The 13264-nt window shown below is 34.1% G+C and overlaps 1 protein-coding gene across 1 annotated transcript in view; it reads right to left on the bottom strand.

Moving 5' to 3' along the window:
* Positions 1-13264, bottom strand: part of MMP16 (matrix metallopeptidase 16) — a 278171-nt gene that overhangs the window by 13766 nt on the left and 251141 nt on the right. Inside the window, exon 8 of the mRNA XM_032249823.1 lies at positions 6708-6858. Within this exon, the coding sequence (XP_032105714.1) occupies positions 6708-6858 (151 nt within the window). The remainder of the gene's footprint in view (positions 1-6707; positions 6859-13264) is intronic.

Below are 13264 nucleotides of genomic sequence, written 5' to 3'. Positions count from 1 at the left end.
CCATTTGAGAGAGGAGAATTCTTGGGGGACATTGAATGATAAGTAGAAGTATAACCATGTTTGTCTGATTTCAAAAGTATCTGCTATTTTCACCATGAAGGCAGTTTCCAAATTCATTTGATGCCACCAAATATGTTTTCCAATTTTATTTGTCAATGCTTTTTCACCCACTACACATCTATGATGATATACTAAAGCTAGTGTTTCACCAACACATATTTGGGAAATGATACATTTTTTAAAAATTGTCTTTGACTTAGCCATTTTTTCTGAAATTTGAAAAAAATAAATATGTTATAGTTTGGATATTCCTCTGCCAGGCCTATGAAGGATTCTTTACCTACAGAGCTCTGGGGTCATGTGTAGAAGGTTTTGCTACAAATTCCTAGAAACATCACTTGAGTAACATCTGGAATTCCTCCATCCATTGAAGATGCACTTCCTCAATCTTCAATGTTGACATAGATGGGAAAAAGATTATTTCAGGAAGTGTTCTAAGAAGTACCCCAAAGAAGAGTTTATAACAAAAGGGAAACTGTCAGAGGTATTTGTCGCAGGTTCTCATCACATGAAAGATGAGAACAGATCTGATGGACAGATCAGGAATAGCTTCTTGGAGATGCACTGAGCTGAAAGAATGGTGCCTGGACTGCATCTTTCTGAAGAGGACAATGAAGTGGAATCATTAGTGTAGCATGCCACCAATTCTAAAATATATTTTCTTTTACATATTGTGCATGGAAATGTTTACTTTTAAATTAAAATATTTAAATAAACATAATTTTTGAATATTCTTGTCACACAGGACATTCTGTGATGAATGGTTAATACAGTTGAGATTTGCTCATAATTTAAAGATCTCTCAAGTAATAATAATAATAGTAGTAATAATAAATAGAATTAGGAATAACTTAAAATCCTGAGGATGATGGTATCACATCCTGCAAGTGATTTAAGTAATAATAATACATACTTAGCAACCAGATTAGTTTTCTGAGAAGTAGTTATGCTTTTGATGTAATAATACCTACACTTTAGGTAGTGTTTTATAGTTATAAAGTAAATTTATGTACATATATTATTTTATCTTGTTTTGCTTAAACCCCTTAACAGTCTTTTATATCACATATTACAGTGTTCTCTATAATAATGTCCTAACGATAGATTTAGTATGAATAGTCACTCAATTCAAGCAATAACAGAGCATTGGGCATCATATTATTCAAAGACAATTGACTTAGTCAGCCTTACTGTGTCTGAAGTGGTAGAATTGAAATTAAAATGTTACTGCTAGTGTCTGCCTGTGTTTTCTTCTCTCTCAATGCTGACATTCAAATAACTTGTGTTCATTGTTTGGGTATAACTTTCCTTTCTCCCTTAGTCTGTTCATTCACAGATTAATTCACTCACTGATGCTTTTCTAAGCACCTATATTATATGCCAGACTCACAGGATTCAGAGAGATCTCATTTCAAGGAAATGTTAATGGAATGTCAATTTTATTACACTCTTTTGTAGGAAAGTAATTCTGGTATGAATTTGTCAATATAAAAGCATTTTCCCTCTCCTAGCAGATAATGCAAAACAATAATTTGGAATCATTTTACAATTTTAGAAAAACTCAGCATAGGCTTGAGCCCAAAGGTTGTCTGCTTTGTGTCAGCTTTGATATACAACCAGTAAACTGGAATGCAATTAGAATTATCTATAGTTAGCACTGTCTTATAAAAGGTGCTGAAGCTTATTCATAAATATTGCTTTGTATTTTAATTTCCAACATATTTGAGCATATGACAACACGAACAAAGCTCATTCCACTGAATTTTTCTCCCTGAAAAATAAGCTTATAGATTCAATGAGAAGTAAATTAGCATATTCAGATCAGAACACTATGTAAATAAACCATTTTGGGGCTTTAAAATATAGATATTTTCATGGAAAACATTGACATTTTGTGTGGGAGGGTCAGTAAGTGATAAAAGCTATTATAAATGAACATCATAGCTCTTTCTTCTGATTCATCAGTTATCTCTACTATAGAATTTTGACTTTAGCCAGATGATTCTTTGAGATTTGCATTCCTAATCAAGGCCTCAAAATCCCATTCCTCAGGATCGGCCTTAAAAATGCAAAAGAATAGACAATATCAATCTATCAGTTTTTGCTGTATTTTTGAATTACTCAAAAACATATACATTAAGAAATTACTTTATAAACATACCACTTAATCTGGAGGAAATAAATGTATTTTTCAATTTCATTATTAGGGATGATAATAAAGAAAACAAAGTAGGTCTACATTTTGTTATTTTTATTTGAAAATACCTTAAAATTCTCAACAACTACGCTTCTTATGAAATATGGCAATAGAGCCTTAGATATGATTGTGAGATGTTGAGAGATGACTTAGAAACATAGCATTTTAAGCTAAATGTTATGAAGATCAAAACATATCCAAGTACCAGAGCATGGTGTATTAACAAAAGGGCAAGTAGGAATCTGAGGGACTGAGTTCCATGCTGTATGTAAAATAGTACAACACTAGATATTTTAATCTGAATTTACAGATTTATTTAAAGAACCATCATTTCATCTACTCTCTTTAGCTATCTCTATACTTAGAAGATTTCAACTGGGCTCCTGCTTTCAATACCATTTATATGTCGATAACTCTGAAATCTGTGTCTTCAACTAAATTTTCCATTAAGATGCAAACTCAATTATCCAACAACCTACTTGACTTCTTCACTTGGTGTATAAATAGGCACCTCAGTTAAGCATGGGCATTTCAATTTCTTAATCCCTTTCCCTTAATATTCCTTTCTCTGTTTCTTTTTTTTGTTGTTGTTGTTGCTGTTTTTAAATCTCCAGATAAGGTACTGTCTACTTAATTACTTGAGTGAAAAGGCTAGTAGTTGTCCTGATTTATTTGTTCCTCCCCTAAAATCCAAGCCTCTAGGACAACTTGTTATCACACTCAAAATTATCCTGCACCCATCCACTTTGCTGTTTCTCCACCACTACCATCATGTCTTCCTGCAGTCCTTCAACAGTCTCCCAGTTACCCTCTACTCTTGCAGCTCATTTTTCACACAGAAGACAGCACAATCTTTGTGAATACATATAAGATCATGTCACTTTCCTGTTGAAAACCATCCAGTGCCTCTTCCTTGTACTTAGAATAATCAAACTCTTTGCCATGGGCTATGGGGCCCTGTGTAATCTGGTCCCTATTGACCAGTTTGACATCTCCTACCACTTTAACCACTATGCTCTAGGCAACACTGTTTTTAAACAATCCAACTTCTTTCCTAAATTATTGCCTTTGCATGACTATATTATCCACCTGCAACAAATTGTCCTGAATAGCTTATATGGCTAAGTCTCCACTCAGGTTTCCCCTTCACAAGTGAGGCCTTCTCCCAGGTCAACACTAAGTCCCAATCTGTCCTTACCACCAGGAGTCTCTCTCGTGGCAACACCTTATTTTAGTTCTTTGTAGCATTTCTCACTGTGAAAATTATCAGGGTCATTTATTTGTTTACTGTTTTTTATTTGTCTCCTCCAACACAGTCTAAGTGTCATGAAAGCAGGAGCTCTGTGGTCTTTCTTTCTACTACTCCATCTTCATTACCTAGTACATGTCACATACTTTGTGTCCCAAAATGCATTTTTGAATCAATTAAATGAGTGCTAGGGTAGGACAGGTGCAGAAATCTTAAGGAAGCAGGCATTAGAGCTACTGAGGATAGAATGGGCTGCCTCATGTTCATACTGTAACAGGCAGTTTAGTGGAGAGGGAAGGGGACCCTTGGGCTGCAATTGAGGGTATCTACATTTTGATAGGAAGTGAACAACATTCAGGGCTGATGTATGACAGCATCTAATTTAAAGATGTGCTTTGTTTGCCTAGTAGATTATTTGAAGTGTTCTGGATTTTGATCACTTTCTGGCTCACAGGAGTACTCGTCATTCGCTGTTGCCTTAGATGTACTGCTTTACACAGGTACAGCCATTACTCACCTGAATTACAGCCATTATTTGCCTGATCTCTTTAAGGACCTGAATCTTCTATAACGGTTCTAGATACAAAAATCCTTTTTGCTCTTAGTATTAGAGAAATAGAAAACTGTTAACATAACTTTTTGCTTTTTTGTAAGCAGAAAAATGGTAGTGGGTAAAGAGGGGAGAAATAATGAAAAATTTTCATATAAAAGTGACAACTAAATTGTTGTTTCTGAGCTTCAGTTAGAGAGTTTAATGTCTTTTCATCTACTTTTAAATCTAGAATAAATTTATTGATAAATGCTGTTGACTCTGGAAATATGTAATTATATGACTATAGAGTAATCTGTTTATAAAACATCTATAACTTGTGACATCTTACATAAGATCACACACATGCAAATTAGTTGAAATCCTGCTTTCAATTTTTTAAAACCTACAAAACCATAGTCATTTATATAGAACTTAAAAGTAATAAAGGCATTTCTACACATTTGCCGTATTTGTCATGCAGCTTTTCAAGCAGGGAGTAAACGAACTAAAAACCCTTTTCCCATTTGCTATAGTCTTTTTTCTTTTATGCTTTTGACATCTAATCTCCACTGATTTCACAAATTTGAGTACTTCATGTTTACTCTTTGAACAAATGTTCCAATAAGTACTAAATTTAGAGAATGGAAACATTTTAAATGTAATCCCTACTTTTGTGGGAAAAAGAGCTATCTGATAATGAAATGGCCATTTTTATTATCATCTATGAAGCTAATTAAAACTGTTATGTAAAACTAAGCTTCCATTTTCTGTCCCCTATAAGCTAACTTCTTCTTCTCAGCCTTTAATTTCTGCCCTTTTTTGAGAAAAATTAAAAATGTGCAACTCTGTATAGTACTGAGTCCTGCATGGGTACATTTAAAATCAGCTGATAAATTTAACAACCTTAAGGGTTATACCATTTTAAAGAATATGTTATAAGTTTGTAGATTTATTTTTATTAGTGGTCACTATGCAGTGGCAATAAAGTTCTTCCCCTTTCATTCTCTATTACATTGATAACCTGTTGAGAGTCATTATTCTTTATTATTCTTTTTGTGGCTTTAAGTAGCATCTTCTCCTTTAATCAAATTTTTGTTTGATATATCTTTTTAATTTGTGATTTAGTAAGAAATATTTTAGCACAGCCTAGCTTTATTATAATTAATTAAAATCTATGAGCATTTTGCTATGGAAAAATATAGGAATATTGCATATAAAGTTAGTCAAAGAATAAATTTAAAAGTGTACATTCTTATTCATGGAAGCCAATTATAGGATCTTTTGTTCACACATAAAGCTCAATGTTTGAAAGTATTTGCTAATAAAAATTGTAAATTTCCAAATAAACAAGGTTTATAACCTTACTTACTTTTCTCTTAGATTTGGAGACATTGCGTAGGGTTAATTTATGCTAAGATAATATGGCAAACTCGATATTGGCATGTTGGACATTGAAGACTGTATTTTATATGTGTGTATGTTTTTTAAAATGTATGCATAAATGGTAGAACAATGGCAGACTGAAGTCCTACAAACCAATAAAGACTACTTATGAAGTTCTCATTGTGAGCTAGCTAGTGATAGTGTAATTAAAATTTGATTTTTGATATTTTTCTATTTAACATTTATTTAAATTAATAAAAAACATAGGCTTCAACTTAATTTGTAATATCTGTTAACAATTAGGCAAGGATGTGGTTATATCTGCCTAATAGCTACTGTAAGGTTTTTTGTTTTGTTTTTTTTTTTAAGACAGGGTCTCACTCTGTTGGCCAGATTGGAATACAGTGATACAATTTTGGCTCACTGCAGCCTTTGCCTCCCTAGTTCAAGTGATTCTAATGCCTCAGGCTCCCAAGTAGCTGAAATTACAGGTGTGTGCCACCACGCCTGGCTAAGTTTTGTATTTTTAGTAGAAATGGGGTTTCTCCATGTTGGCCAGGCTGGTCTCAAACTCCTGACCTTAGGTGATCCACACACCTCGGCCTCACAAAGTGCTGGGATTATAGGCATGAACCAATGCGCCTGGTCCTATTGTAAGTTTTATGCCTACAACTTTCATTTTGTGAACTCTATTAGTAATATCATAAAAGGAAAAAAAAAGAGGAAAATAAAAATAAAATACCTGGGAAAAATATTATACTTCAAGCTAAAAGTATTTAGCCTAGTAATAGTTTGACTATGGTGTCTATATAAATGGCTTCTTAAGAAATAGAATCTATGACTAAACTGAAATTCTTTGGAAGTCTTCACAATTTATTGTATACAAAGTATAAAAATTTAACTTTGAGTATGAAAACACAAAAATCCTGTGCTAAAAAGTATTTTTTTCTAAACAAAATCAGTAAAATTCCCCAAAAAAGGCATTGTAAGGATACATATATACACTGCCTACACCGTATTTTGAGCATGTTGCAATTATGGGGAAATGAAAAAAAAACATATGCTAGGTATACACATTCATAAGCAAGTCACATTAGCTGAATATATCAGAGAAAGATTTATCTTAAATATTATTTGAAATATTAAAAAATTTTTAATTGCATCAACTCCTGTGTTAAATCCACCAAAATTCTTCATCAACAGCTCATGTCTCTGATAGTCTAGAAATGCTGGCTTTCTAAAAACTAGTCAATTAACTGTTTTTCTCATGATAAGTGTATACTGACCTGTCTCCCTTGAAGAAATAGGTTTTCCCAACGTCCTCCCACCAAATGGCTGAATCAATACCATGAGGGGGAATTCCACTTCCAAGGGTTATCAAGTCATGAGGGTAACCAGGTTGAAGAGTTGTGTCCTTGAATACCCAATATTTGTTACCTGTATGAAATAAGTGTAAATGCAAAATATATTAATTTAATGTCAGAAATTAGAATATATCTATTAACACAATACATTTAAAATCATTATATTAAATGTATATTATACATTTTAAATTATTATTCCAAATATATATTATATTAAATATATTATATAAAATCCTTGAAATAAGTTAGTAGTTGTCCCATCTAGAATATTAGTGTTATTTTTGAAATTTCATTCCTAAGTGGATATAATGAAAATAACTTATTAATATAATAATATAACCAAAATTTTGTGAGTGAATTAAAAAAATGAAATAGATCTATAACTTTGCCATAAATAAACAGTTCTGAGTTAAGGATGAAGGATTCTTCCCCTAAAAATTAGAGGTCCTACTTTTTTTTCAAGGCTAAATCATTCCTGTATTTTGAGAAATGGGTATGCCCTCAGATTGGCTTCATGATTATAACCTCTACTCAACTGGATCACTTCCTCTGGGCTGGTACTTTCATTATATAAGCATTCACAAAACTCCCTAGTCTTATAAATTCATCCTCCCTTGACCCCATGCCCTCTTCTAACTATCAAACTCTATTCCTGTCTTTAAGAGTCTTTAAGAGTGGTAACAGAGGAGAGAAAAATTTTAACCTTAACTGTGTTTGGAATTGCTGGAGCATGGCATAATGATACTAAACAGTAGACAGGCTTTAGTCAGTTTTACTGCTGTTTCACAATTCTCTACAGACAGCATACTTCCTCATGCCTTCCCTGTGCCCCTGGCCAACTGCACCCACCATTTCTCTTTCTGGTATGCCTATCAAGTTTCAGTCCACTGAAGCTCTTAGTTCTGGAGTCACCAATGCCCTCCAACTAAACAATCTCCATCCTTATCTATTGACACAAGTGACCACCTTAAGTACTTTCCTCCCTGAGCTACTAGAAAACCATTTTCTTTTAACTTGTTTGTTCTCTAGCTGCTCCTTTCTGGGCTTACTGTATTTTACTCAGCCCTTGATGTTTCCTAAGACTCTGTTCTTTGCTGTCTTCTCTTTTATCCCAAATAAGGAGGGGTCAGAAACTCAAATAACTACAAGGGCTAAGCTAGAGATGCTAGTAGTAGTGCAGTAACTCCACTAATATTGAGATACTTCCATAAAAGTCAGTAAATATCCATTATCCTAAAGATGTGTTTCCTTCCTTCCCAAGTCCTCTCCTCCTGGGCCTCTTGAATCATTCTACAATCCAGTAACCTCTTGGATCTCTAGTATCTCCTGGGGTTAATATCTGGCAAAGAAATGTGTCCCAATGTCCTTTCTACAATATTTCAAAACCACTCATAGATGAGGACTATGATAAACTGTAGCCTTCATATAATACCTAAGGGTATTCCAAAACATTTAAACAACATGCTGTTATAACACAAAATAAGCAAATAAGACCCACACATCTTTAGGCTAGATTTAGTTAGGAATTTCTTCTAGTTTGTAGCCATGAGTAATCTCATTTATGCCAAGACCTTCTACCACCATTTGATATCATTTAAGTTAAAACACATTTGAGTATCTTCAAGAATCCCAAGTATCATGGCAGGTACTAAGGATACCGAAGAGGATTAAGACAGACCTGATCGCTACTCTGATTATACTACATGACAGCAGAAGAGGCAGATGAAAACCAAATATACAAATATATATATATAACTGTAGTAATTGAAAAACTAGTGAAGGCTAGGAAAAAAAAAAAAAACAGAAGTTGAGAAAAAAAATAAAGATAACTTACTTTAAGTAAAAAGGTCAGGGAAGACCTCTCTGAAGAAATACACCAAAATCTAAAGAAAGAGAAGGTAATAAATATGCAAAGAATATTGGGAAGTGCATTCAGACCAGAAGACAGTTTGGGATGATCAACAAATTGAAAGAAGATCAGTAATTCGTAATAAGCAAGCACAAAAGCATTGAAAATCAACATAATTCATTGGAATCTTATTTTGAGTATACTAAAAGCCATCAAGGAGATTAAATTTGTGTTGGGTTGTGATTGGTTTTATATTTTAAAATGATGATTTTTGGTGAAAAATGTATCATAAAGGGAAGAGTGAAAATGAGAGGACCCATTAAGAGTCTTTGGCAAGAAGTAATTGAATCATTCACTCAACAATTACTTAGTACATATACCAGGCACTGTTGTAGGCACCACAGATAGAGACGTGAACAAGAAGGGCAGCATCTCTATCTCATGAAGCTTAGATTTCAGTGAGTGATTATGGAAATATTAACTTGAATCAAACAGATAAATAAATTCAAACTCCAGAGAGCAAAGTGCTATACAAATAGAGAAAGAAAAAAGGACATTAAGGTGTCAGTGATGGCATCAGGGCTACTTTGTATTAGACACAGGAAAAAGCCCTTGATTCAATTGTGACATATAATTCAAAGGAGCCAGGCCACTGAAGATTGTTTAAGGTAAAGGAAACCTGAAGAATAAATTCCAAAATGGGAAGAGGCTTGTTGTACACCTAGAATAGAGTATGATATGAGTGTATAATAATAGAGGTGAGAATCATGTAATCCTGTAGGACTTGAACTTTATTCTAAATGAAATATGAAGTTATTGAATAGTTAAATAAAAAAATTCTTAGATAGTGGTTTGGACCAATACAGCTGAAATAGAGGTGGAAAGGAGAAAATGAAGTTATGACATATTTTGGAGATGGAATTGATAGGCATTGCTGAGGGAAATAAGATAAAGATAATATCAAGAATGATCCTCAAGTTCTGGCTTGTGTAGGTAAGTAAATCACAGTGCTATTTAATAAGTCAATGAAGACTAAAGGTGGATGGGCTGTTGGAAACTTAAATCAAGAGTCTGAGATGTCAGTGAAATATCTACATAAAGAAGTAATGTAGGCAATCGGGTATTTCAGTTTGAAAATAAGTTTGTAAGATATAAGCATAAATGTGGCATTTATAAATTTAGGATGTGTTGAGATTATCCTGGGAAGAGTATATACAGAAGATAAAGAGAAACCAGAACTGGACTTCTAGAAATCTGTGCCCATTAGAAAAGATCACATAAAAGAAGAAAGCGGAGGAGGCACATGAGGAGAAAAAAGAGGCAGTATTGAAGACAAAAGTAAAAGAAAACATCAGAAGCCAAAAAGAAAAAAGCGTAGTCATAAATGACTATCTCTGGTCCAAATATCTCTTGAAAGTCAACTAGTATCTATAGTTATCTGATGGGATTTTCTACAAAATCCAAATTTGAACTCATCTGAAAACCTTTCTTATTTTCCTTCTTTGGGTAGGTGGAATATGAGTTATTCTGTGGCTGACATTAGAAACCTCCTTGCTCATTATTTTCCATATTTAATGGATCATTACATCCAGCTGATTCCAATTCCTAACTCTCATTTATAACTGTCCTTTGAAGTCTGTTCTTTTTACCCATGGTCCTTTCTATCATTCCTTCCAACATCCCTTCTAAAGGTAATTGCTTTGTCCACAAGCTGTAAGGTAGGTGTCATTGTTCTCCACATCCACTCTCTATACTATCACTGTCAGACTAGAACCACTCAAAAGGCTGTGCTGCAGAGTAAGCTGTGGAGACATGGCTTCATCTGATGATAAGCAGAGATAAGCAGAACTATCTTCGTCTCTGTCTTGGGAAGATGACCTCAAGAATACTGAGAGATTGTCCCTCTCAGCAGGGGGAACTGACTATATTTTATATAATATGAAGCCTGAGAAGCCAAGATGGCCAGAGGAAGTGGATATTATGAGGAGGTAGAAATTGAATAAATGAGATGGACTGAAAGAGAAAAGAGAATAAGAAGAGAAAAGCGATGCAAGGAGCAAAGCTATGAGTGAGAGAGGGGCCAGCAGGCAAGTGTAGCAAGTTCCTGGCGGTCTGAGTTCCTGTTATACACTCACTCCTTACCATAAGTTCCCCATAAGCTCAACTAACCTTACTGGGTTTATTTTTCTTTTAACTGAATGAGACTGTGCAACCTAAAATCGTGTACACTCAAGCATCATGTAAGTTGTAAGGTGCATCTGAGCCTAAGCCTGTTGGCCAGAATTTTGGCTTTAGCCAGTGGTACCATGCTGTCTTCCAACCATGAGACTTAAGAGCAATCTGTTTATTTCCTAGTTTAAGTTATTTCAACAGTTTCCTTTCTTGTTTACCTGTCTCCAGTCTGTTTCCCTTTTATCTATCCCCCACAAAGCAATACAGGAATTTCTTGAAAATGTATACTTGATTTTTGCTCTCTTTTGTTTAAAATTTTCAGTGGTTTCTCATTGAATTCAGGATAAAACCCAAATTCATTATATGTCATTTCAAGGTTCCTTTCAGTATGGGTCTCTTATCTCATCTACATTTCACTTAGCTCCATTTATGGAAAACTAGGATGACACTTTCAAAACGCAGCTTAGCATGATTTCTCTGTAAAGCATTTCCTATCCGAGCATGGTGGGCATCTTACATTGTCAGAGTACTGGCATTTACCTTGATCTTATTACTTAGTACATTGTACTTCGATGAATCACAAGCCTGCCACCCACTCTAGGCTGTGAGTAACTTGAGGAAAAACGCTACATTGAACACATTATTTTCCTGCAGCACCTCATAAATTGGCTTAGAAGGTAGGTGCTTAATAAATGCTTACCGATACAAAGAGCCATTTTTAATATTACATGACTAATCAAATATAGGATAAAAAAATCTAACAAGGCACAATAAAGGCTACAATAAAGGCTACATAAATAACATTGTGGGCATTAGCCTGGAATCTTATTAGTATAGCAATAAAAATAAATTTTATAACCACTAGCAAGTATGAGAAAATATAAGGTATACCCTGGTATTGTGCTGAAAAACCATTTATTTAAGTGATTATATTTAACCAAGTGTTGGGAAATATGGTCATAAAAATGCAAACTTATCCTGAGCCCTCGTTTAATCTGAATATTACACACACACACACACACACACACACACACACACACACACACGTCACCCCAAAGGCCCAGATGGCTTCCTTGCCAGCGTCAGTGAGTTGGAAAATCCAGAGAGCTGTTTCACAGCATGCTCTATATTTTAGTCAAATCTCTGTGGTATTTAAAACAGAAAGTCTTAAAACAATAGAAGAAAGAGAAAGAAAGGCCTTTTCTTTTGGCCTATACCTCAGTGACCTATTGCATCCTTTCTTTCATCTCCTTTTTAATCAGGAAGGAGTATGCATTTTCTATGCCTCTCATGCTAGCTATTTAGGGTACACCTTGTATCAGCTCAATCCAGTTGGCTGCCCCTTTCAAGCAGAAGCACTCTAGTATGCTTTCGATCATTTCCTCTCGCAGCTCCTAAACTTGATTATCATTTGCATGAAAATTTCTTCTAGGCTTTTTTCAGTGATGACACTAGGCTCAACAATAACCAGGATGCCTTGGTGTATAGAGCAGGGGAAATAGTTCACAGAAGCTTAGTTTATATATAGTCCCAGTGTCTCAGTGGAGGATAATGTGTGAAAAAAGAAAAGGAATTATAGTTCTTCTAGAAAATTGTTATTATTCTACTCAAAAAACTGTTATTGTTGCTGTTTTTAAAAACTGTGCTTTGAAAATACTTTCCTCTACTGTTGGTATAGTATTTTCCATAAATGAAAGGGAGAAATAATCAGTCTTTCACTTTCACTTTTTCATGATCAAGTCCTTTGCATAAAAGAGCACGATTAGCTTTTTTATTTTTAACCTGCTAGGAAAAATGCATTTATATTCCCTTTATGAAAACAAAGCAAAATAGAGAGCTTATCAGCAAACATTTGCTGTAATATTACATAACAGAATTCCAGCAGTTATTCACACAAAATTAAGAAACACCACCTTGCCTGCTGAGTATTTGTGACATAGAATTCAAGGAAATAACTCAATAATAATTATGAATTATAACATTTATTTTCTGAGTGTTTATTGAGGAAATACAACTATTTAATTCCTTTTGTATCTTGATAAGTTAAGATTTTCATATGAAAAAACTGAAATGACTTTTGTTTCTACTTTTTAGTTTTTCAGTTAACTATGTAGGATTTATGTTAGACTCTTTTTACTGTACATATGACAGGTGGTTTTTTAACTCCCCTACCATCAGACAGTCTGGTTCTCAAGGAAAATATTGCCTTTTTGGCAGAATGTAAGTATGCCCTGGATTTCATATGAGTTTGGCATATTCTGGAGCAAGTGGAAAAAACTAGTTCTTACCGACATTGTACTTGGCAGAATGCAGAGGAAAAGATCAACAAGTTAGAATTAAAGGCCAAAAGGTTTTATAAATAGAAGAATAGCTTCAAAAATGTTTAGAGTTGGAGAGGACTTTATAGGTCATCTACTGCAGTGATTTTTCAATGATATTCAACTATCCATCCATCTAT

The sequence above is a fragment of the Sapajus apella genome, unplaced genomic scaffold (assembly GCF_009761245.1).
Source record: "Sapajus apella isolate SASKATOON/1434 unplaced genomic scaffold, GSC_monkey_1.0 scaffold3, whole genome shotgun sequence".
In the NCBI taxonomy this organism is placed as follows: Eukaryota; Metazoa; Chordata; class Mammalia; order Primates; family Cebidae; genus Sapajus; species Sapajus apella.
Note: the sequence above shows the minus strand (reverse complement) of the source record. Positions and strands in the feature narration are given on the sequence as shown.